We start from the raw sequence: 24,935 nt of genomic DNA, 5'->3' as shown, positions 1-24,935 counted from the left end.
TCTATCACCAACCAATATTGCACTCGTCCCGGCCTCCTGCCTCCCTGGGCTCCTCCGCACCCAGGCACCCGAGGCTCCAGAGCCGCCCACTCCTGCCCAGCCTCGCTCGCTGCTCCCCAGCCCCGCGGGGGGGAGCTGATCCCTTTCGTTCTAAGGTTGGGAGAGCTGTAATTGGCATGACTATTTTTCAGAGGCATTGCACTCGTCCCGGCCGGAGTCAGAAGGGATTTGAGCCACTCAGCAAGGAGAGGGGCGGGAGAGCTCCGGGCACCCCGTCCTGGAACAGCTTCCTTGGAGAGGGATTAGTTACCCCTCCTGCCAGGGCTGACCTACCATGCATGTGAGCTTCTTCCAGCAGTGCCATGTCAAGATCCCCTGTGCTGCAAACTTCCTCCCAACAGCGCCCTCTCAGTGCCTAGTGGAGACCTCAGTGCTGCGAGCTTCTTCCCAACAGTGCCCTGCCAGTACAGGCTAGAAACCACAGTAAGACTGGAAGTGCATGTCAGCAAAGAGGACATAGTCTGGGTTCCTCTCTCCAGACAGCAGCATCCCAGAGAGATCCCGGCATTCCCACCAGCCCTGGACAAGATTCAAATGGGAAATAGGGCCCCAGCTGAACCCAGGGGATACTGGGATCTACAGGGCAAGCAGCTCCAAGTGCTGGAGTTGATCTTCCCTCTGTCTCTTCACCCTGCTCCCCACCCCACCCAGAAACAAGGCGCACAGGGTAGAAAACAATCAGAACTTTATGGCCAGATTCAGGGTGAAGGTTCCAGCAGGAGAAGGAGCGCCAGGGCTGAGGGGCGGGTGCTTTGGGCACAAGCAGTACCAACTGGAGAAGCTCGCCTGATGGCCCCAATCCACTGGCAGACACACCGGTTGCCTTGTGGTCCTTTGCTCAATGCCCAGCTACAGAGCCCCATATGGCTGGGTCCTGGCGAGGGTGTGTGCTTTCGTTATCCTGCTGAGGGGGAGACAGGCCCAGCTGGGCTGGGCAGGCACTTTAGTATCAGTTAGCTGCAACGCACGGTCCAATGGGTTCCAGTACCCGGGTCTGGACAGCGTGGAGGCCTGTGGACCACAGGCAGGGAGAGGCCGGGGCCCAGCTCAGGGAGGAGGCTGTAGAGGCCACAAGAAGTCCCTTGGTGACGACTTGGAGAGGTCCTGGGTGTGGCTGGGGAAGGAGACTGGCTCACTCACGGCCCTCCAGCAGGAATCGACGGAAAGGCTCAAAGTCTCCTGGGATCGTGTCTGACAGGGAGGACAGAGAAAGAGGATGAAGGCAAATGCAGGGGGCACCCGGGAACAGGGATCGCTTGGCACTTTTCCCCATAGGGGCTCCTACACCCTGATCATCTGGGCTCATGCCTCCCTCTGGCTCAGAGAGGTGGGGAGTGGGACACAGGGGTTTTCCCCTCTAAGTGGTGCCAGGTCTGATGCAGGCCCAGAGCGTGGGGGTGGGGAATGGGACACGGACCTTCCCTTCTCTGAGGCGTTGACTCTGGGTCAGCAGTGAGTGAATGCCCTTTAGCAACCGCTAAGCGGGGTGCAGCTCCCCAGGTCACAGAGATCAGCACCTGCACCGGTGCCCTGGGCAGCCCCAGTGGAGGGGCCCGGAGTCCGAGCCCCCGGGGCTGGCAGAACATCAATAAAATCCGAACGTTCTACGCTGAGAAACGCCTCGTCGAGTTCTTGACACCATGGCTGTGTGGGCACCGCTGCCTGGCACAACCCCTAGTGCAGCCCAGGTGTGGGGGGACCCTACCCCCACCCAAACCCTCCCTGCCCGGGCAGGTCACACAGCAGGGCAGACTGGCTTGGAGCTGAATCCTGGAGCCGAGGATGCAGGTTTATCCCCCGCCCCGCCGCGCTCACCATTGCACCGATACTGCAGATTGGACCAAATAATGTTCTCCTGGGAAAAGCAGAAGACACCCAGCCGCCCGCCCCGCATGGTGGTGTCGATGATCACCCCAGAGTCGGCCACCAGACGGGGTCCCTCATAGAGCCGTACCCTGGGGAGAGATGGGCCGGGCCCAGTGAGCACAGTGCCAGGGAGTGAGGGCGCTGGCCGGCAAGACCTGGGGGGCCATGTATGGGGGGGCACCCCTTGGGGGACAGCCAGCTCCCAGGCTGCCCCGCAGGGCTCAGGAGGGGACATTCTCAGGCCCCAGCACCTGGCCTCTCCAGGCCCCATTGTTCGGCCTGTTTGCATGTGAAAGGCCTTTGCTGGGCCGGAGCATGCCGAGCAGGGATTGGGTTGCTATGGCGACAGGGACAATGGCCGCTGAGGCCCAGCTTGTGAATGGAGTCAGCGCTGGGCTGTGGGGGCCGGTTCCCATGCGCTGAGCTGCACAAACACGTCCCCCACCCACCCCCCAGGAGCTGCCAGCCAGCACGGTGGCCACATTAAAAAGGAAACTGCCTTGCACAGCCGTCCTCCTGGGCCCAGCTTCCAGTGGGGCCCCCCACCCTGAGAATGGGCTCCGGGGTCCCCCTGCCAGCCCCACTATCTCCACTGGGGGCCCCACCAAACCCACAGGGCTCTGGGGTCCCCCCCAACAGCCCCACTATCCCCACTGGGGGCTCCACCAAAACTGCAGTGTGCTGGGGTCCCTCTGCCAGCCCCAGTGTTCCCACTGAGGGCCCCACCAAACCTGCAGGCTTCCAGGGTCCCCCCATCAGCCCCACTATCCCCACTGGGGGCCCACCAAACCAACAGGGTGCTTGGACCCTCCCTGCCAGCCCCTGTATACCCACTGGGGCTCCACCAAACCCACAGGGCTCTGAGGTCCCCCCGCCAGTCCCACTGGGGGCCCACCAAGCCCACAGGGCTCCAAGGTTCCCCACGAGCCCCATTATCCCCACTGGGGCCCCGCCAAACCCATGGGGTGCTGGGACCCACCTGCCAGCCCCCCTATACTCACTGGGGGCCTATGAAACCTGCAGGGCTCCGGGGTCCTCCTGCCAGCCCCACTGGGGCTCCACTAAACCCATGGGGTGCTGGGACACCCCCGCCAGCCGCGCTATCCCCACTGGGGTGTGTGCTTTCCGTGCCCTCCCCACTCATACTGCCGAGCTCTGGGCCTGCCCCTCCTCACCTGATGTAGCCCACCTGGGGCCTGTGTGTGAGCTGCCATCGATAGGAGGTCTTGTCTTTCCAGCCCACATTGCGGGGGTCTTTCCAGAGGAGCCGGACCTGGTCTGGGGTGTGGCCCGTGTGCCACAGGGCGTTGCGCAGGTGCTCCCCGGGGCCGTTCTTGGACTTCACGGCCTGTGGGAAGCGGGCAGGAGAGTTAGTGGAGAGGGATCCCCGGGGTGGAGGATGGGGACTCGGGTGCCCGCCGTGGGGCAGGGACAGCGTCTGCCGGACTCAGCTGGCTGCCTGATGCGGTGTCCAGGCCCGGCAGTTCCCGTGCAGCTCCACGGCTGCCCAGCACTGACCTTGAGCTGTAGACCTGGCTCGGCCACTGCCCGGAAGGGCGTCGCCTGCCAGTACGTCTGCTCTGTCTGCTTCCACATCACCACGTAGAAACTGGCACTGTCCTGGTAGCTGAAGATGAAGCCGGCGTAGTCGTCGTCCGTGATGGTGTTAACATGAAAGGTGCCCTCGAAGTCCACCCCATTGAAGGCCGTGTAGCCTGTGTGCACAAGGGCAGAGTGGAGAGTTCGCAAGGAGCAAGGGCTGCCCGGGCAAGCAGGGAAGGGACCCCAGTGCTCCAGCTGGGGGACCGGCCATGGCAAGTCAAGGCCCTGTCCAGCATCACCCCAGCAGCCTGCTGCCTTCGTCTCCTGTCTCCGGCTCCGGGACCCAGAGGTCACGCTAGTGGGGGGAGTGGGGAGCCTGGACCTTAAATCTCAGCTGACGAGGGAAAGGGGGAGAGAAGAGGGGGAGGTGTAACTTGTGGCAGAGACCAGCAGGGGCACGCGAACTTTGGGCAAAGGCCAGGAAAACCCACCTACCTACTGCCAGGCCTGGGTCACTGTTCATGGTCTGCACAATCTCCATGCCCTGGAAGGAGAGAATTTGGATGTGACTTTTAGTCTCCGTAAGTACAGCTCTGAGAGCCCTGCCCCAGGGCCAGCACTGCCCCGGCACCACACACTGCCCCAGCCATGGTCCCTTCTGTTTGCAAGGAGGAGCTCTCCACGCTGTTCCCTGCTTTCACCCTCCCCAGTGCTATGCACCCCGGGCACCAGCTGGGGAACAGGAGATGGGGCTGGGTCTCCCAGGCAGCTCACACAGGCCACGTACCCCCTGCCCCACGAGGGGGCACCTGGTGCAGCTGTACCTGATTGAGAACCACCCAGTTGGGGTCGATCTGGGCATCCCCTTCAGGGTCAAGGATGACGGTCTGGTAGGCCCGGAAGTCGGTCAGCGTCACCTCAGCGCTCTCCGGACACACGTCCAGCTGGTCCACCACAGTGTCGTTGTCGAAGTCCTCCTCACAGACGTCGCCCACACCGTTCCCTGAGCACACGGCAGGCAGCTGGTCACGGTACAGGCCATGGGCAGGGACCCATATGTGCAAAATGGGGGGAAGGCGCAGGGAAGAGTGCGCACGGTGCCAGGGGAGGGGAGGGGAGGGCGCGGGGCAGAGCCCACGGCGCCAGGGGAGGGGAGGGGAAGGCACGAGGCAGAGTGCACAGCGCCAGGGGAGGGTGCAGGGCAGAGCTCACGGTGCCAGGGGAGGGGAGGGGAGGGCGCAGGGCAGAGCCCATGGCGCCAGGGGAGGGGAAGGGAGGGCGTGGGGCAGAGCCCATGGCGCCAGGGGAGGGGAGGGGAGGGCGTGGGGCAGAGCAGTTGGGGCTCAGCCTCCAACTCCCTGGGCTCTAGGGCCTGGGAGCTGCAGAGCCTCTGACCAGCCTGGCACTTGGTGCTGTAGCTGCCGGCTGGGGGCCTGACTCTGGGTGACATTTCCGTGCCAGCAGAGCCTTGGGCAGACGCGGTTCCAGTGGCCAGGAAATGCCTGTCCCAGCAGGGCCTGTTTCCCGGGCCAAAGCGGTACAGTCTGTATGTCAGCAGCCCTGTGCAGCCGGCATGAGCCATGTCTGCATTGCAGGGATGGCTGGCTCCTTGGAGTTGCCCAGGCCTGAGCCATGCTGGTCCCCGCACCCCGCCGGGCCAGGCCACTCACCGTCCGAGTCCTTCTGGTTGGGGTTGGGGATGAGGCGGCAGTTGTCGGGGCCGGGCGCCATGTAATCGGGGATGCCGTCGTTGTCATCATCGTTGTCACACTCGTCCCCCAGCCCGTCGTTGTCCGAGTCCAGCTGGGAGCTGTTTGGGATCTCGGCGCAGTTGTCCTTGGTGTCCTGGTGCCCATCCCCATCGCTGAGCAGCCCGAGAGCGGGATGAGTCCATGTGGGGCACAACACAGGGACCCACGGCTCCCCAGAGACCCCCCGTGACCTCCTCTAAGGCCCTGGTGCCCCCCAGCGATGCTCACCTCCCCCCAGGACCCCAAATTTCCCCAAAGGACTCCCTCCAGAGCCGCCGCCACACCCATCTCCCCTAGGATCTCACTACCCCAACTCCTGAGGGACTCCCACTGCCCTCTAGAGAGCCCTGCTGCCCCGCAGGGACCCACGCTTCCCTCCTCCGGGAGCACAGAACGGCCAGGGAGGGACAGAGGCAGGAAAGCCAATAGCTGCCCCCTCCAGCCATTCTCTGCTGGGCAGGGCAAGGACATGGGCACCCACCTGTCCTCATTGGTGTCACAGACGTCTCCCACCAGGTCGCTGTCCACATCTGTCTGAAAGAGACCAGAGCCCCAGTTCAGCAAGGAACATCCGAGGGACAGCCCCAATGGGGCTCCCTGCCCCAGCCACCCCAATGGGACCCCAGCTACTGAGGGAGGGGGGGCTCCCTGCTCTGGCCACCCGCAGCTACTGAGGGAGGGGGGGCTCCCTGCCCCGGCCACCCCCAGCTACTGAGGGAGGGGGGGCTCCCAAGTATCCCAGTAGTTGGGGTATAGAAAACATGTAAAGTTTTGGTAACGTAATGAACAATATGTGTGACTCAGTTTGCCCACTCAGTGGGACAAGGAAGTAGGAGTCGGGACATGTGCAGGCCCTAGGTGGGTGTGATTGAACTACCAAGGACTGTCCATGTATGAATGGAGAGAACTGAAACCTCAGCAACCGACTGGGACATTAGCTGTGAACACCTGCAGCCGAGGCAGGGGAAGAGGTGGACACAGCAGGGCTGCAACAAGGAACTAGGGAGGAGGTGTGAGGGGTTGTGACGAAGTGGGACTGTTCTTAATGTTTCCTCTGAATATTGTGGGGGTGCCTCAGTTTCCCCTAGGCAGTTCTTAAGTATCTAGGTGGTGAGGTAAGGGTGTATAATCACTGCAGAGCCCTAGAGGGCATGTGTGTGCAGGAGTCTGGACACAGAGGATGGCCGACACCCTGTTTCCTGGGAACTGATGGCCTGGGCCCTTCCCCCCTGCAAAGTGAGAGCTAAAGGGTTGGAGAACAAAGGAATCCGGTGACCTCCTGGCCCGGGAAAGGAACAAAGCCCAGAGGAGGAGGGGCTGGAGGGAGTTTCAGTTTGAGGCTGGCTGGGATATGGAGTGAAGGGCAGACATGGTTGTCTGGCTCACTGCCCCCCAAAATGGACCCAGCTGAGGGGTCCTGTTCTCTGCACCTACAAGCTCTGTTTTAGACCATGTTCCTGTCGTCTAATAAACCTCTGTTTTACTGGCTAGCTGAGAGTCACGTCAGACTGCGAAGTTGGGGCACAGGACCCTCTGGCTTCCCCAGGAGCCCCGCCTGAGCGGACTCGCTGTGGGAAGCGCACTGAGGGGCAGAGAATGCTGAATGCTCCGAGGTCAGGCCCAGGAAGGTGGAAGCTGTGTGAGCTTTGTGTCCTGAAGACAGGCTGCTCACAGAAAAGAGACTGCCCCAGAGTCCTGCCTGGCTTCATGGGGAGCAGTTCCAGAGCATCGCCCGGGGATTCCGTGACAACTGGTGGCAGGGGTGGGATCTACTGCACCCCTTGGACGGCGCTTCCTGCAGTAAGTAACTGGCGCTTCCTGCAGTAAGTGACTGGGGAGCAGTAAAACGAAGGGGGATTGACGGGGACCAGGCGTGCTGAAGATTCAGAGAGAGACGGTTTCAGGGGGCGGTTAACCCCTGGGAGTGTGTGACCAGCAAGAAGGACTGTGCAATAATGGGGTTCCCCTGGGGATTGCAGCGAGCGGTCCCGGGGCGGAGGAGTCTGCAGCTCGACTCTGGCAAAGAGGTGGTGACCTCGAGAAGGGCTGGCACACTAGGGGTTCTCCCTGGAAACCGTGGGGAGCTGAGAGCACACAGGCCTGTGAGTCCATAACAACTTGGGAAGAGCGGAGTGATGGCCTGTCACCGTCTCCTTAAGAAGGACATTGTAACCCTGTGCAGAAAGAGAGGGTCGCGCATTGGTAAGTTCACCAAGGCACAGTTCATCGTGCAGCTGGAGGAGGATGACCGCTCTAAGGAACAGATTCCTGACCCCAAATGGGGCTATAGCAGGATCTGGGAGCAGCTGGAGTGGTAGCCAGGCATCCCCAAGACTCCTGTCCCCGACCAGACGAGGGTCTTCACGATCGGGTTCCCCATCCGGGGATCGGAGATGGACGGGATTGGAGCTGAGTCCGACAGAGCAAGAGGACTGTGAGAGACAGCGAGAGCCCGAGAAAGAGCTGCAGAAGCAGCAGCAGCATGAACTGGTGGTGGGGGAGCGGAGAGGCCTCGGGGACCTCCCAGGGGTGAGTGGGGATAGACCCCGGAGGGCCAGTTCCGCAGGGAACCTTGAGACTAAATTGCTGCCCCTGGTTAAGGGGGGGGATGTGGATGCCCACCTCACTGCCTTTGAGCAGGCTGGCGATTTGAACCAGGGGGACCCTGCAGAAAAGCCCCGGTGTCAAGCTCCCTTGCTGGGTCCCAAGGCCATAGACTCCGTCAGCCCGATGGGTGGGGAGGTGGACAGGCTCCCACTCCTGGTCCCAACCTGTATGTCTGTGTGGAGTTTCCTGGGGTCAGGCCCCTCGGACCTCCAGTGGGAGCAGAAGGTGATGGTCAATGGGGAGACATTCCTGGGGTGGCGAGGTCCTGGGACAGAGAGAACTGTTGTCAGGCCCTGGGTGGTGCAGCCTCAGAGGCTGAGGGGCTGGGTGAGCTGGGTGAGGGTCCCAGGGACGAAGCCCCTCGCCCTGCCTATGGCCCAGATCCCTGTGCAGACCCAGGAGGGGTGGGGCTGGCTGGTTGTTGGGGTTCTCTGGGATATCGGCTGCGAGACCCTGTTGTGGGGTGACTGTGTCTCTTTGGGACAGGATCCAGTCCCTGCTCCGGTAACTCCCAAGGGTTTGAATTTGAATCCAGGGAACCAATCGGTGGAGAGGGAAATGGTCAGTGAAAATGCAGATGACCTGGCTGGCAGCGGGGAGGAGCGGCTAGGCTCAGGCTACCTGCCTGCCTGTAACCAGACCCCTGGGGCTGGGTGGGACATAGAGATGCTCCCCACCCCCCTGCACACCGGAGAGGGGGGCTCAGGGGGCTCAGGCTGGCTCTGATGCAGTGAGGAAAGCAGCGAGCTCACTGCCTACCCCCACTGGGACAGCAAGGGCAGGGCTGAGCACAGTGGGAGCTGAGACCCCAGCTGAGTGGGGGGAGACACAGGCAGGGCAGGGGATCTGTTGGGAGCGGCAAGGTCCTTGGTAGGGAAAGTCTGGATGAGCCTAGGCAGCCCTGTGAGCTGATGGCTGTGTCTAGTCAGCAGTGTGGGAAGGCGAGGAGAGTGGAAGATGAGTGTCCCTGGACCTTACCTCTTAGCTGGGTGGAGAAGTGTGACAGGGAAAGAAACGTGCCTGTGTCTGTCAGGGGTATTGACTTGCCTATGGAGGGAGCTACCCTGATCTCCAAGCAGTTGTCTGTGGCCAGCCTTGTGTGCTGGGACAAGGGGAATGAGATCCCAAGCTGTGTGTCTGGGAAAGGAGAAAGTGTGTCCAGCTCTTCTTTGTCTGTGGAGCAGACAGAAGGGGCCTTTCAGCCTGTGATGGTTGAGGGTCGTGCAGTTATCTCAGAGTTGGTTCTGGATTCAGCTAAAGCCCAGGAAGGGAATGGTCCTAAGTTTGGGTCTGCTCGGGAGAATGGCCCTGTAACTAGGTCGCATCCAGTTAGGGTCTATGTAAAATCCCAGAGACCAGACAATTCTGGTGCTTGTATTTTGCCTGTTGCTAGTGTGTTGTTGGGAAAGGGTGCAGCAACTCTGTCTAATCAGGGTGAGATCCTAGCCACGGCACAAGGAGAGCAGGAAGGTGATGTGATTGTGTTATCTATGGAGGGTGTGGAAACCTGTAGCAAGAAGGAAAAGATTCCTGAACTTGTGTGTGGCAAAGGGAAGGAGAATGCTTCTGACCTTTTATCTAGGAAGTCTGTCAGTTTGTCTGAAAGGGGATTGTGTAGGAATCCGCTGGATGGGCCAGAGGTAATTCTGGATGTAAGGGAGACCCAGAAAGAGTCTGTTGTTGCTCAGGAAAGTGTTCCTCTAGAGCAAGCCCTAGGTAAAGAGGGTAAGAGCAGAATTTCTGTGAGGGGTGAATTGTTGCATAGAAAAGCCCTAGGGAAAGGAATCCTCATGGAGTCTTTGCAAGCAGTTTACTGCAACTGAAGGGTGTGAAAGTGATTTAATCAAGAAAGTTTCAGTTCCTAGCAGCCAGAAATTTTCTGCTGTGAATGGATCCACTGACTTTCCTGTTGAAAGATCCAGTGTGGAGAGCTTTGAGAAGGTCTCAGATGAAGTGAAAGCTGTTAAGAAAGTTAAACAGTCCGATAACCAAGTGGCTGTGTTTGGCCAGCTTGTTGCGGAGAAGACCCAATCACAGTTTGACCCCCTGGGGTTTTGGGGTGGCCAAAGGGCACGGGCCGCATAAACCTTCCCACATGCGGCCTGCGAGTGCTATCGACCACCCCCGACCTAAGGGAGGGCGTGAAACTGGAAGGGCCTGGTGTAACTCCTACCAAGGAACGGGAGAGATGCTGGGGCATCCATGGGAACATTGGTGGCTTTGAACTTCCCCAGGTCACCAGCTAAAGTGACCCCGCTCAGTTCGGTCTCGAAGGGGGGAGAGATGTGGTGAAGCGGGACTGTTCTTAATGTTTCCTCTGAATATTGTGGGGGTGCCTCAGTTTCCCCTAGGCAGTTCTTAAGTATCTAGGTGGAGGGGTAAGGGTGTATAATCACTGCAGAGCCCTAGAGGGCATGTGTGTGCAGGAGTCTGGACACAGAGGATGGCCAACACCCTGTTTCCTGGCAACTGATGGCCTGGGCTCTTCCCCCCTGCAAGGTGAGAGCTAAAGGGTTGGAGAACAAAGGAATCCGGTGACCTCCTGGCCCGGGGAAAGGAACAAAGCCCAGAGGAGGAGGGGCTGGAGGGAGTTTCAGCTTGGGGTTGGCTGGGGACATGGAGTGAAGGGCAGACGTGGTTGTCTGGCTCACTGCCCCCCAAAATGGACCCAGCTGAGGGGTCCCGTTCTCTGCACCTACAAGCTCTGTGTTAGACCATGTTCCGGTCGTCTAATAAACCTTCTGTTTTACTGGCTGGCTGAGAGTCACGTCTGACTGCGGAGTTGGGGGGCAGGACCCTCTGGCTTCCCCAGGACCCCCCTGGTCGGACTCGCTGGGGTAGCGCGCAGAGGGGCAGAGGATGCTGAATGCTCCGAGGTCAGGCCCAGGAAGGTGGAAGCTGTGTGAGCTTTGTGTCCTGGAGATAGGCTGCTCACAGAAAGGAGACTGCCCCAGAGTCCTGCCTGGCTTCATGGGGAGCAGTTCCAGAGCATCGCCCAGGGACTCCGTGACAGGGGTCTGTGTTAAGGTTGCTACTGAGGACGGGGCAGGGGAGCCCCAGAATGGATCCCAGAAGAGCCTGGGGTATCGGGGTAGTTTCCTTGCCCAGCTCTGTCTCTGTGTGCAGCCTGGCTTCTCCACGCTGGATTCCAGGTGATTAATCAACGCTGGCTTGCTCTAACGAGGCTACTCGCTGGGTGCGCTGCCCCCTCCAGGAGAAAAGACCTCTAAGCAGGAGTCTGAGCTTGGCTGGACTCCTGTCTGGAGCTCATGCAGAAAACCAGGGGTGGGGGCTGCAGCCCGACAGCCCAGTCTCAGAGCCAGGGACTGCAGAGCTCGCCCGCGGGAAAGCCCGAGCTGTGGGCTTGGCAGAGACCTGTGGCTCCTCCCCGGAGGCTCTGTACAAGGACTGGGCAGCACACCTCTGTGAATTTGTAATGGAGGCAGGTGAAGAGACTCCTACCCCCAGCCCGGCCAGCTCTGCCCACCCCCACGGCCCAGGTCGGTGTGTGGGAGACCAGACTAGACAGTCCGTGGTCCCCTCTAGCTGGGAGCAGCAGTCGACGTGGCCTGTGGCCCCGGCAGCCAGGGGCGGGCATGGCAGGGTCAGTGGCACCCGGCCCCATACCTGAGTGGGGTTGCTCATTTCAGGGCAGCTGTCACAGGCATCCCCGACCCCGTCCTCATCCCGGTCCGTCTGCAGCGGGTTGGGCACCTTGGGGCAGTTATCGAGAACATTGGGGATCCCTGTTGAGGGACAGCACAGTGTGTGTGTGAATGGGCACTGCCCACGAGCCCCTGCCCCACATAGCCCCCAGCCCAGCCCCCAGGCCTCCTGCCAGCCCAACCCCCTCCCAGCCCAGTCCCGAGACCCCACCCCCGGCCCAGCCCCCAGGTCTCCCACGAGCCCAACCTCCTCCCAGCCCAGCCCCCAGCTCCCCTCACTCACCATCCCCATCGATGTCATTGTCGCAGGCATCCCCCTCACCATTGCTGTCCGTGTCCCGCTGGTCGTTGTTGGGTACATTGGGGCAGTTGTCACAGGCGTCCCCGAAGGAGTCCGTGTCTGAGTTCTGCTGGTCTTTGTTGGGGAAGAGTCGGCAGTTGTCCTGTGAGAGAGCGAGAAACCCCCATCACTGGGAGGAGATGAAGAGAGACCCCCTCATCTCCGCTCTGGGGAGGCATGGAGAGACCCGCATCCCAGCCAGGGAGAGAGACCCCCCTCACAGCCGTGGGGGGTGGGGGGGGTTGACAGGGAGAGAGACCCCCATCACTGGGAGGGGGGAATGGGGAGAGACCTCCATCACAGCCAGGGGACACCGTCATAGGTGCCATCAGTGGGGGCTCTCAGCTGAGAGCCCACCACAAGCAGGAAGCCCCCAGCACCAGGGCACCTCCACATTCTTGATGCCGTCCCCGTCCGCGTCGTCGTCACACTGGTCCCCGACGCCGTCATTGTCAGCGTCCTCCTGCCCGGAGTTCGGCGTGAGCCGGCAGTTATCCTGGAGCCGGGAACCCGTGTTAGAGCCGGGGGCAGCAATCCTGACACTAGGCAGACACCTCCCCGCCCCAGCTCTGGAACCGGGAACCCCCATTGCTCTCTGTGCTGCACCCCTCCCAGGGACAGGGTCCCACGGCCAGCCTCCGGACCCCAGGGCTGGGTCCCCCCCCGACTCCCTTCGCCCCGGGGCTGGGTCCCTCCCCACCAGCCGCTCTCGCCCCAGGGCTGGGTCCCCTCCACCAGCCCCACTCGCCCCGGGGCTGGATCCTCCCCCACCAGCCCCACTCACCCCGGGGCTGGATCCTCCCCCACCAGCCCCCCTCATCCCAGACCCCCACCTGCTGGCAGTGCTTGTCATTGTCGATGCAGGGCAGCGGCTCGTCCGGGTAGCCATCGATGTCCGTGTCCCGCCCACACACATTCCCGTTCCCGGCCCAGCCCACGTTGCACTGGAGGGAGAGGTGGGGGAAGCAGGAGCCGTCATGGGGGGAAGAGGCCCACAGGGAGCAACCAGCCATGTCTGCCCCACTATGCTCAATGGGCCCTGCTTCGGCTCTGCTCCCACCCCCCAGCGGTCACTGGCTCCCACCGCCCCGCGCTCACCGCACAGGAGACGTCGCCGTTCCGCTCGAACATGCAGTAGCCGTTGATGTCACAGGGGTTATGGGTGGGGCTGCTGCAGGATTTCTGTGGGACGCAGCCCAGCGTCTGGTTCCCCAGGAACCCAGTCTTACACGGCCCACACCTGTAGGAGCCCTGCAGGGAGACGGGGCGGAGCGGGTGAGCCGTGTCCAGGCAGCCCTGGCCCAGGCCGCTCAGTGCGGGCAAGGGGGCAGGTGCTACTCACCACTGTGTTGGTGCAGATGGAGTTTGGGTCGCAGCCGCCATTGTTCCCATCATTACATTCATCAATATCTGTACAAACCTGCAGCAGCCCAGAGAGACAGTCACTCCGTGGCATGGGCCCCTGGGGACTCTGTGCCATCCCCAGCATAGTACGCACCATGGGGACGCCCCCCACAGACCACAGGGACATGCCCCCTGTGACGAAGCGGGACTGTTCTTAATGTTTCCTCTGAATAGTGTGGGGGTGCCTCAGTTTCCCCTAGGCAGTTCTTAAGTATCTAGGGGGTGGGATAAGGGTGTATGATCATTGCAGAGCCCTAGAGGGCAGGCGTGTGCAGGGGTCTGGACACAGAGAATGGCCGACACCCTGTTTTCTGGCCACTGATGGCCTGGGCCTTTCCCCCCTGCAAGGTGAGAGCTAAAGGGTTGGAGAACAAAGGAATCAGGTGACCTCCTGGCCCCAGAAAGGGACAAAGCCCAGAGGAGGAGGGGCTGGAGGGAGTTTCAGTTTGGGGCTGGCTGAGGACATGGAGTGAAGGGCAGACGTGGTTGTCTGGCTCACTGCCCCCTAAAATGGACCCGGCTGAGGGGTCCTGTTCTCTGCACCTACAAGCTCTGTGTCAGACCATGTTCCTGTCGTCTAACAAACCTCTGTTTTACTGGCTGGCTGAGAGTCACGTCTCACTGCGGAGTTGGGGGGCAGGACTCTCTGGCTTCCCCAGGACCCCCCCTGGTCGGACTCGCTAGGGGAAGTGCACGGAGGAGCAGAGGATGCTGAATGCTCCGAGGTCAGACCCAGGAAGGTGGAAGCTGTGTGAGCTGTGTGTCCTGCAGACAGGCTGCTCACAGAAAGGAGACTTCCCCAGAGTCCTGCTTGGCTTCATAGGGAGCAGTTCCCAAGCATCACCCAGGGACTCCGTGACACCCCCCCAGTACCACAGGGAACCCTCGCCATTCCTGGCACTACAGGGACCCTGCACTAGCCTTGGCATGCACACGGACCCCCCCACACCATTCTCACCACCCCAGGGACCCCAAGCCATTCCTGGCACCCCAGGAATCCCATGCCCTGATACCACAGGGACCCCACGCCCTTCCTGGCTTCTGCAGGCCCCCAACCCTCCCTGCTCTCAGGGGTCCCAGGGCACGTAGCTATAGGCCTCACCCTGCACCCATGGGCCTCAACTCAGGCACACATTGGCTTCTCTCTGCCTGCAGCTCCTACAGGTGCTTCTGAGCGCGCAGGGCATAGGCGCTGACTCTGTGGGTGCTCCGGGGCTGGAGCACCCACGGGGAAAAATTGGTGGGTTCTCTGCATCCACTGACAGCCAAGCTCCCCTCCCCGCCCCCCCAAGCGCTCCACGTCCCCGCTTCTCCTCCCACCGCTTGAGCCACAAAACAGCTGTTTCACGGCATAACAAGCACCGGGAGGGAGGGAGGAGGAGCAGCAACAAGGTGCACTCAGGGGAAGAGGGGGGCCGCGTTGAGGATTTGGGGAAGGGGTTGGAATAGGGGCAGGGAGGGGGCAGAGCTGGGGCAGGGACTTTGGGGAAGGGGTTGGAATAAGGGCGGGGCAGAGGGGGGTCGAGCACCCACTGGCGCCAGCAGAAGTTGGCACCTATGGCGCAGGGACGGGGTCCCTGGGCTGGGACCGGCCAGGGCCCCTCGAGAGCATAACGCCCCCCAGTTACCCTGCAATACTCTCTCCCCAGAGGGAATCTGCCCCGCCCCAGCTGAGTGTTCCCTGCAGGCGCCACCCTGGAATTGCCAGGGGAAGACCAGGCCCAGCAGGTGGAGACCATCACTCAGCCCATTGCCTCGTACTGTCCTGCAGCAGCATCAGCCACCCCAGACCCCCCCGACCCCCAAAGCCTACGTATCCCCAGAGCACCCATTGCCACCGGCTGGGCACAGAGCCTGTTCGAGGAACCCACCCCCAGCCTCCTGCCGCCTGCGCTCTCCAGAGGCCCCCCGCTGCACGGAGCAGCCGGCAGCAGGGCCGCGGAGGTGCTGCACTCACCTGCTTGCTGGCCTTGGCATAGTCTGCGCCCACGCCAGAGATGAGGTTCCCCTTGTACCCGTGTGGGCAGGGCTCGCAGCGGAAGCCAGGCGCAGTGTTAATGCACTTGGAGCCCGGGAAGCAGGGGTCTGCATAACCGCACTGTGAGACAGAGAGAGGGTCCCACGTGATGAGCCAGGTCCCCAGTACCAGGAGCAAGGCCAAGGCTCCCTTTGGGTCTGTTCCTTGGCCCCCTGACATCAGGCCCATGGGGAGCGGGGATCGTTTGGGTGACTTTCCCCAGCGTTTCCCTCAGACACCATGGCTAGAAAGTCTGTTTTAACCGAAAGCTGAGACTCTCCTGCTGTGAGAGCCGGGGATCACCAGCCCTTGCCAGATGGGAGCTGGTGAGCAGTGGGGTCCCGGCACCCTCCCTAGAGGGCACAGGCTGCAGGCAAGCCCTGGGGGATGCTGGGACTCTAAGGGGCAGAAGGGGCATGGAGCTGCTCTCTGAGCCTGGAGCCAGAAGGTAATGGAGCCCCACTGTGTGCTGGGGATGGATGGGGTGCTGTCTCCCAGGCCCGCATGAGCCCCAGCTGCAAGCTGTGCAGAGATTCTGGCCCCAGGGGCATGGCAGGGGGGCTCTGTGGAGACACTGGCCCCAGGGGCGCAGCGGGTGGGCTCCGTGGAGACACTGGCCCCAGGGGCATGGCAGGGGGGCTCCGTGGAGACACTGGCCCCAGGGGCGCAGCGGGTGGGCTCCGTGGAGACACTGGCCCCAGGGGCATGGCAGGGGCGCTCCGTGGAGACACTGGCCCCAGGGGCATGGCAGGGGGGCTCCGTGGAGACACTGGCCCCAGGGGCATGGCAGGGGCGCTCCGTGGAGACACTGGCCCCAGGGGCATGGCAGGGGCGCTCCGTGGAGACACTGGCCCCAGGGGCATGGCAGGGGGGCTCCGTGGAGACACTGGCCCCAGGGGCGCAGCGGGGGGGCCGTGCAGAGACACTGGCCCCAGGGATGCAGTGGTGGGGTCTGTGCAGAGACGCTGGCCCCAGGGGTGCGGTGGTGGGGTCCGTGCAGAGATGCTGATCCCCGGGGTGCGGCGGTGGGGGCTCTACGGAAACGCGGGCCCCAGGGGCGCAGCGGGGGGGCCGTGCAGAGACACTGGCCCCAGGGATGCGGTGGTGGGGTCCGTGCAGAGACGCTGGCCCCAGGGGTGTGGTGGTGGGGTCCGTGCAGAGACGCTGGCCCCAGGGGTGCAGCGGTGGGGGCTCTATGGAGACGCGGGCCCCAGGGGTGCGGTGGGGGGCCACTCTCACCTCGTTGATGTCGGCACAGTGGGTGCCATTACCCTCAAAGCCGGGCGGGCAGGGCCCGCAGCGGTACCCGGGGTACTCGTACGTCTCCATACAGTCGACGCTGCTGAAGCAGGGGTTGGGACTGCAGCGAGAGCGGTGCTCATGGAACCCTGCAGACAGAGCCGGGGAGGGGAGGGCAGGTCAGCTGGCCGGCCCAGCACAGGGAAGGGGACCCCTGAGGCAGGCGCCAGCTCCCCCAGGGCCCAAGCACTCACCGCAGACCTGGCACTCCATGATGGTGTTTCGGATCAGAGACATCTCCTTCACCTGCAAGGCAGCCAAATGCAGGGTGTCAGAGCCAGGGACCTGGGTGCCAGGCAGGGACCGGTCTGCAGGCTGGGCAGCACGCGGGGGAGACGCTGTGCCCCCAAATGTCACTACAGGGCCCACTTAAGGACACAAGAACCTTCTTCACGCCACAGAGAGAGGGGAAGGGGGCAGATGGGTCAGTCTGGGCGGGGGTGGGGCCACGGGAATCAATCTGGGAAATGGGAGGGCAGGTGGAGCAATGGGAAGTCACCTGTGACACCTGGCTCCTGGCTGTGGTTACATTCGGTGACCCCACCTGTGCCTGCCCCACCCCACCCCAGACTCCATCCCAGTACCTGTCCATCTCACCTGAAGGCACCCAACCACAAGCCTGCCAATGCGCGGGGCCAAGGTGAGAGTCGGGCTAACGGACACATCCAGACTGTGCCGATCCTGCCACAGCAAGGGGGCCACCCTGGAGCCGGGGAGCACCGGCCCCCAAAGCTGGCTCACCTGGTCACGGATGTCCTCTCGCAGCTCCCCCAGGATCCGGTTGAAGAGGGTCAGCTGAGTCACCAGGGCCTTGGCCTGCTCACCTGCCCACACAGAAAGGACAAGGTCAGGCCCCAGGCCAAAGGCTCCGGGGGCTGCTGGCTGGGGACCACTCTGCCCACCGCCACCCTGAGCTCACGGGGAAGGGCAGACGCCACCACCTAGTGGCCAGTAGGAGCCGAGCCCACCGGGGACAAACCCCGAGTCAACCCTGGGTTCCTGGTTCTTCCCCTGGTCACCAGACCTGCCGAGACAGTCAGGGCCAGGGCCAAGCAACGCAGACCAGGGCTGAGTCCCATCGCACAGTCCAGCTAGTGCCCCTGCTATCCCAACCCTGGGTCTTCTGAGCACAGGATGACACTCCTGTTCAGTGGCCTTGTGCGGTGGACAAGGGAGCAGGCTGAGACCCCCAAACTCATTGCATTTGTGGCCCTGGCAGTGTTTGCACTCAGGTATGGCTGGGCAAAAGTTGAGGTCATTAGACAGCTGCACGACTCCCCATCCCCGCCCGGCATCCCTGAGGCCTCCAGCTGCCCACAAGCGGCTCCCCAGACCCGAGGGGGTGGGAGGGTGACGAGCAGCCAGCAACTCACCCAGGATGGAGTTTAGCACCCCGGTCACTGCAAGGGAAGAGACAGGAGGAGAAGTTAGTCCGGATAGCGCATCACCGGCCTTCCTGGGGCAGGAGGCCACGGCTCAGGGCTGGTACAGAGGGAAGCCAAGAGCAGCCTCCCAGGCTGCAGCATCACCCCTCCCTCGAATGCCAAGGGACCGGAGATGACGAATGCCCCAAAGGAAAGCTTCCAGGTGGCTCGAGGCTTTGCACCCTCCAGGAGGAGGCTGCTGGGGACAGCCCGCCCGGGTGTCATCAGTGCTGGAGGAGAAGGAGGTGGTACCACCCAGCTGTGCTTGGCCTGATGGACTCTCTCGGTAACCTGTGTGTGCGTGAGCTTGTGGCCACCTGTGTTCCTTACGTGACACACACATCTGGGTCACCTGCTTTCCATGTGTAACATGCATGACTCGGATTCTGTCCATGTCCCTGCAGTTTCCCCGTTCAGTATGTAACACACACATGTATGTGTATGTGGACGCCCCATATGTGCTGGTATGGTGCCCGTGTTCAGTATGTAACATGTGTGTCTGTGTTGGGTGTATGACATCTGTGTGTCCAGCCCATGTGTGTCCGTGCGGTGCCCATGTGGGGTGTATTACATACATGTGTCTGGTCCACGTGCGTCTCTGCGGTGCCCGTGTTGGGTGTATGACATACATGTGTGAGGCCTATGTGCTCCCGTGTGATGCCTGTGTTGGGTGAATAACATAGGTGTGTCTGTCCCACGTGTGTCTCTGCAGTGCCTGTGTTGGGTATATGACATACATGTGTATGAGCCATGTGCGCCCACACAGTGCCCGCTGAAGTTACCTGCATTCTGGAGGGATTCATCCCCTTGGAAGGGACATTCACTCAGGGCCCCAACTCGGCTCATGGACCCTCCTAGAATCAGCTTCATTGACTCCACAAACCCCTGATCCACAAAGAGAAAACGGATCAGCTTCTGGGGTCCTGCGACCATGGTACCTGTGGGACAGGGTGGGACCCGGCCACCTCCAGCGCTGGGCTCCTGCAGCCCCACAGTTCCCAGCTTTCACTCACCTGCATCCTCTGATAGGCCTTCTGCCCTGTGCGCACCTCGACCGCCTCCACCTCGGCCTGGGGCAGGATCATCAGCTCGGGCAGCCCCATGCTGGAGTCCACCTGCTTGCAGTCCACGTAAAGCTCCATGGCCAGGGTGTCCCCACGCAGGCCGCTCAGCCGCACGATCACGGCGTGGCTCCGCCCGTCTGCCACGCTGGCGTGCTGCAGGTTGGCGGAGTGCACCTTGCCATCTTCCCGCATGTAGCGCACGAGCACTGCCGAGCAAAGGACTGGCCATGAGCGTTTCTCCACACGGCGGGGACCCCCAGGGGACGGGCATGCTCTGCTCGGCACGCCCACGCCCGCCAGCGCACCCTACCCAGCAGCCAGGTCCACTGACGCAGCCTCCTGGGCTTCCCCTCCCCACAGAGCCCACCCTGCCTTGCGGAGACCACTCTCATGGCTGGGATGAGAGCCCCGCCTGTCCTGCCAGCTCCCTGCGTGCACTGCCCCATACACCCCACCTTTCCACTTCTCTTCCGGGGCCTGAGGCAGGCACAAGCCCAGAGGCCTCCCATCTCCCGATGGGCACCCCTGTTCCAGCCCACCCCATACCTTTGTTGATTTTCCCAATGACAGAGGCCTCCAGCCACCTGGTGTTGTCCTTTTTGGAGTACAGGCCGAAGAGCAGCCCGCCCTGCTTGGGGGGCAGGCGGAAGGTGGAGAGGAGGTAAATGTCATTGACTGCCAGTAGCTGTGTCCTGATCTTGTCTGCCACACTGGCCATATGCCGGGCCTCGGTCACCGTCAGCAGGTCCAGGACTGCAGGGAGGAGAGAACAGGCAATCGCACCGACAGCCAGAGGTACCTGCAGAGATCCTAACCCAGGACCTGCCCACCACCCCCAGGCGAGGGATCACAGCACTTGGAGAGACTTTGCAAAGCTTCCCCTGCAAGGGGCAGGCTGGTCGAAGAGGGCAGCGAAGGACATGCTGGAAACACCAGAGATGGATGGATGCAAACAGAGCAAACCCACTCTACCTCCAGGGCAGTGACTGACTGGCAGAGAAGAGCTCAGAGGCTGCAGTTCCTGCCCTGGGGGGCTGGCATCCTTTCCATTCTGCCTGAGCAAGGATCAGGACCTCCTCTCCAGCTCGTCGGAGCCCCCAGGATCACCCCGCATCTTCCCTGCCCATGTCACTCTTCTTCCCTGGCATCAGTGCAGGAGAAATTGCTGTAGAGCCCCAGGGGCCTGGAACTGAACCCAGGGCGGGAACCGCACCCCATGGGGCCTGGCCTCTGCAGCACCCAGCACAGGGAGGGACAAACCTCTCCTGGGAGCTGAGCCCACAGGTCTCTCGCATGGGAGCATGGAGCACTGGCCACAGGGAGTCCAAGCCTGGGGAGGTGGTAGCCCCGTGGAAAGGTGCAGGCTTGGCAGAGCGGGGGGCTGGTGGCTGTGGCTACCCTAAAACCGTTCAGCCCTGTCCCAGACCAGTCGGCCCTGGGGCACAGGCCCAGCCACGTCTCTGCCACCTCTGGAAACGGCAGGGTCCGGTCCTGGGCACCCCTCACAAACAGGCAGCAGGGAGGCCAAGCCACAGAGATGCTGAAATGGGGCATGCGGGAGGGGAGGTTACCTCTGTCTGTCCTACTGACTGGCTTGTCTCCACCAGCAATGCACTCACCTGGACTAAAGGTTCAGTGACCATAGTACCTGCCTCTGTGAAAACCGCAGCAGCTGCCCACTCCCTTAGAATCATAGAATATCAGGGTTGGAAGGGACCTCAGGAGGTCATCTAGTCCAACCCTCTGCTCAAGGCAGAACCAATCCTGAACTAAATCATCCCAGCCAGGGCTTTGTCAAGCCAGGCCCTAAAAACCTCTAAGGATGGAGATTCCACCACCTCCCTAGGCAACCCATTCCAGTGCTTCACCACCCTCCTAGTGAAATAGTGTTTCCTAATATCCAACCTAAACCTCCCCCACTGCAACTTGAGACCATTGCTCCTTGTTCTGTCATCAGCTACCACTGAGAACAGCTGAGCTCCATCCTCTTTGGAACCCCCCGTCAGGTAGTTGAAGGCTGCTATCAAATCCCCCCTCACTCTTCTCTTGTGCAGACTAAATAACCCCAGTTCCCTCAGCCTCTCCTCGTAAATCATGTGCCCCTAATCATTTTCATTGCCCTCCACTGGACTCTTTCCAATTTGTTCACATCCCTTCTGTAGTGGGGGGACCAAAACTGGACGCAATACTCCAGATGTGGCCACACCAGTGTCGAATAGAGGGGAATAATCACCTCCCTCAATCTGCTGGCAATGCTCCTACTAATGCAGCCCAATATGCCGTTGGCCTTCTTGGCAACGAGGGCACACCGCTGACTCATCCACAAGACTATGAAGAGCCTGCTCCAGAGCGACCGGGAGCCTGGTACTCCAGACTCCAGGTCCCGTCCCTGCTACTGTCTCCCTCACTCCACCTCTCCACTGCAGCGAGGCGAGGGGCCTGTGAAAGGGGTGAGAATGATACTTGCCCCCCACCCACCGGAGCCAGGAGGGTCACCAGTTCTGGTCTGAAAAGCACGCTGGAGATAGGAAGTGCTGGATGCTGAGTACAGGGATCCCTCAGCTGATTCAGCTACCTCTGGGGCAGCCGTCCAACACCAGTGGACCCTGGAAAGCCCCACAGAATCTTTAACAACATTGTGAACACGGGGCACACAGACCCCCCAATGCACCCTGAGATGCCGCCTGCTCCTTCTGCAAGGGAATCCGGCACAGCAGGGTGTAGTATGTGCCCCCGATGAATTTCCCTGCATTAGGTGAGCTCAGCCAGCAGCCCCTCAAATCCAGCCCTGAACAGGCAGCTGCCCGAATGTCCCAGCTGGCTCAGGCTGGCACTCTGGGTCACCAACAGAGGGGCCTGGGGCCTGCTTTCTGACATGAATCTGACCAAACCCATAATAAACCATGACCCAGCCCTTTGAACTCTGACCTCAGGTTATATCCTAGACATCTAGCGCCTTGACCCTTTGAGCACCCCTGAACTCTGACCCCAGGCCAGCTCCAGCCAGTCAGCACCTCTGACCTTTGACCTATGGGTTCCTCCTGGCCAATGAGCACCCCTGAATATGACCTACCCTGACAGCACCTCTGAACTCTGACCATGCGCTGCTCCGGAACCAGCCAGCCCCTTTGCTAGCACTTGGTTGCACCCACCAGTGTGCTGGATGGAGCTTCAGGTCCGGAACCAGAGGCATTGACTTTGCTCTCGGCTGCTGGCTGAGTATTTAGATTGATAGGTTTATACGCAGCCCTTGGTCTGGTTCATCACCGCGAGTCCCTGCAGAGTGCTGTGGGCAACACCCCGTCCTGGATGGACCCCCAGTCCCTCCAGCAGCACCACACTGCAGGCTGCTCTGTGGTTTCCCAGGCTTGGGGGAAGAATGTCCTTCTGTACTGCAGCACAGAGACCCAGACACTTGTAGCTGTCCACAGTCCCTAGTGCCAGACCTCCCAGGGAGGTCAGGAATCCAGCTCCCAGGTTCCAGCCGGCACGCTGCTCCCCACCAGCCTGATGCCGTGGAGCTGAGCACAGACGGGCTGCCCCAGCTGGGGAAGGAGCGGTCCAGGCGCACTTGCAAGTTCCTTCTGCTGCAGAGTTGGAAGCCACTGGCTGGGATGGTGGGGCTTCTCCTCCACTCCCCAGGTCACAGGAAGGGGATACTGAAGAGAGGCCGGGCGGGGGTGTGGGGCAACATGCTGCTGGTATCTGCCCTTTTCCAGTCCCTCCGCTCCCCAAATCCCAGCCAGTTCCCAGGGCCCCAGGGCTCCCAGACACCTCAGTGACCCCACCCCCCTATACCCAGGATTTCCAACTTCCCCAGCCTGCAGCTCCCAGAAAGTCCATCTCGCTCCCCCTTGCGCCAGCCCCTAACGCCGGCACCCCCAGCCCTTGCAGTTCCTCACCACCCCGCACCCCATCCATTCACTGCAGCATCCCTGGCACCATCCTGCAGCTCCAGGCTCCACACGGCCCCAGCCCGGGCTGGCAGGTCCCCCCAGGAGAAGGGCAGCCGAGGCTTCCCCCTGCTAGATCTTCGGGGCTGTCTCTCCCTTACCCCAGGGCGCAGCGCCCGGCTCCGCGCCAGGCAGGCTGAAGCCGAAACACACTCGGGGATCCCTCGGGGTCCCAGCGCGCCCTGGAGCGCAGCCGGCTGCAGCACGGAGCAGTCCCAGCCCGCACTCCCCTGGCTGGGGCACGGCGGGGCCCCTCTTACCTTGCAGCTCCTGCCTGGCGGAGCTGGCCGCGCCGAGCAAGAGCAGCGCCAGCAGCCCGCGGAGCGCCCCCTTCTCCATGCTGCTCCCCAGCCCCTGCGCGCGGGGGAAGCCCGGGCGAAGCGCCGGAGCCCCGAGCGCCGCTGCTCTGCGGCGGGGGGTGGCGGGCGGAAACAAAGAGCCGTCAATCAGGGGCGCTCCTCGCGGGGACCCGAGCGCGCAGCCCGGCTTCGGAGGTTTGAGCCGCCGCCAGGCCAGCTGGCTCGCAGGCCTCTTCCCTCCCACGCCGCGGGGAGCCCGGCCCTCGGCTGTCAGCGGCGCGCAGCGGCACGGGTCAGGTTGCGCTGGGTCTCTGCTGGGGACACCTGGGGGGGGGTTGGGGCGCGCTGGGTCTCTGCTGGGGACACCTTGGGGGGGGGGGCTGGGGCGCGCTGGGTCTCTGCTGGGGACACCTGGGGGGGGGGCTGGGGCGCGCTGGGTCTCTGCTGGGGACACCTGGGGCGCGCTGGGTCTCTGCTTGCAGCGCCCGGGGCTGCCCTGCCCTGGAGCAGGCTGGGCTTTAGCAGGGAGACTCTGGGTCCTCTGGCCTCTGATGGAGGCGGGGGTTCAGGCCCCAGAGAGGCACACCACTGAGTGCTGGCAGGGCTCTCTCCCTGTCCTGGGGTAGCTGCAGCCAGCCAGTCCCCTGGCCTGCCCGGGAAGGGGCTGGAGGCAGGCAGCGGGCTATTAGTCACCATTAGGCCTGCAGACAGACAGCAGGGCCTGTGGGCCAGTACTGTACCGCCAGGTAAATCTGTGCAGGAAGGGTAATGGCCCCAGATGGCAGAGGAGGTGACTCCCAGCCAGCACCGACATGGCATCAGTGACTCACTTTCCAATGGCCCGGCCTCACCAGAGCTCTGATTAGCCAGGCAGCCCTGCCTTGGTGAGACAGCCGGACCAGACGGCTGCCACCAGCTGCCTTCCCCAGGCCCAACTCATCACTCACAAAAATTAAACCTGACGCCCTCAGTTCAGATCCTGCTGGCAGCTGCAGGGTCATGGGGAGGTCAGTCAGTCTGGAGCCAGCCCTGGTGTATGCTTGTGCGCCCACGAGTGCAGAAGACATGCATGTACCCTGCCCCAGTGTCAGCCCCCAGAAGGAGGATGGGAACTTGGAACAAAGGATGGACACGCTCTTCCAGCTCCTAGCCACTGTGGGCTGGAAAGCTGAGTGCAACACGTTGCACAAGTGACCCTGTGCACCTCTTTGCATGAGCAGCCAAACACTGGGCTTTGCACGAGCACCCCTGGGAGAGGTTTCCTGAAGGGAGTGTGCAGTGCAGCGTACGGCCCATGATACACCATCACCCAGCCAACACTTGACACCAACCATCCTGCCGACCTGCCCCACCTGCAAACGGGACAACCTGCCCTCCTCCCTGGGCCTGGGGAGGTTCTGTGGGCCCAGCACTCTCAAGAAGCAGAGGGAATGTTGGCACGGGAAAGGTCCGGGGCAAGGCCATGGGGAAGAGGCTGCTAGGCAGGGAGAAACTGCTCCATTAGGTTCAAGGTGGGGAGGGGTCATGCTCCAGGGAAGGCAGTAGAAACCAGGGGTCCCATGAGCCAGAGACCGAAGGGGAGAAAAGGGGATGTGTGTGACTGGGGCAGCTCCAGAGCCTGAAAGGTCACCCCCTCCCATCCTC

The 24,935-nt window shown here is 62.1% G+C and overlaps 1 protein-coding gene across 1 annotated transcript; it reads right to left on the bottom strand.

Annotated features, from left to right (window-relative positions):
* Positions 1-692: 692 nt before the first annotated feature.
* On the bottom strand, positions 693-23,501 carry THBS3 (thrombospondin 3). Its single transcript, XM_074938755.1, has 23 exons — positions 23,253-23,501; positions 19,586-19,792; positions 18,989-19,245; positions 18,758-18,860; positions 17,925-17,951; positions 17,293-17,375; positions 16,746-16,797; positions 16,492-16,640; positions 15,193-15,333; positions 13,174-13,251; positions 12,930-13,082; positions 12,665-12,775; positions 12,220-12,327; positions 11,775-11,934; positions 11,454-11,572; positions 5,701-5,753; positions 5,139-5,332; positions 4,293-4,471; positions 3,964-4,012; positions 3,445-3,641; positions 3,102-3,274; positions 1,876-2,015; positions 693-1,251 (listed from the first exon to the last, which is right to left on the bottom strand). Exons 1-23 carry the CDS (start codon positions 23,329-23,331, stop codon positions 1,193-1,195), a joined length of 2,871 nt encoding a protein of 956 aa, XP_074794856.1. The 5' UTR covers positions 23,332-23,501; the 3' UTR covers positions 693-1,192.
* Positions 23,502-24,935: the final 1,434 nt, after the last annotated feature.

The sequence above is a fragment of the Natator depressus genome, chromosome 24, assembly GCF_965152275.1.
Source record: "Natator depressus isolate rNatDep1 chromosome 24, rNatDep2.hap1, whole genome shotgun sequence".
In the NCBI taxonomy this organism is placed as follows: domain Eukaryota; kingdom Metazoa; phylum Chordata; order Testudines; family Cheloniidae; genus Natator; species Natator depressus.
Note: the sequence above shows the minus strand (reverse complement) of the source record. Positions and strands in the feature narration are given on the sequence as shown.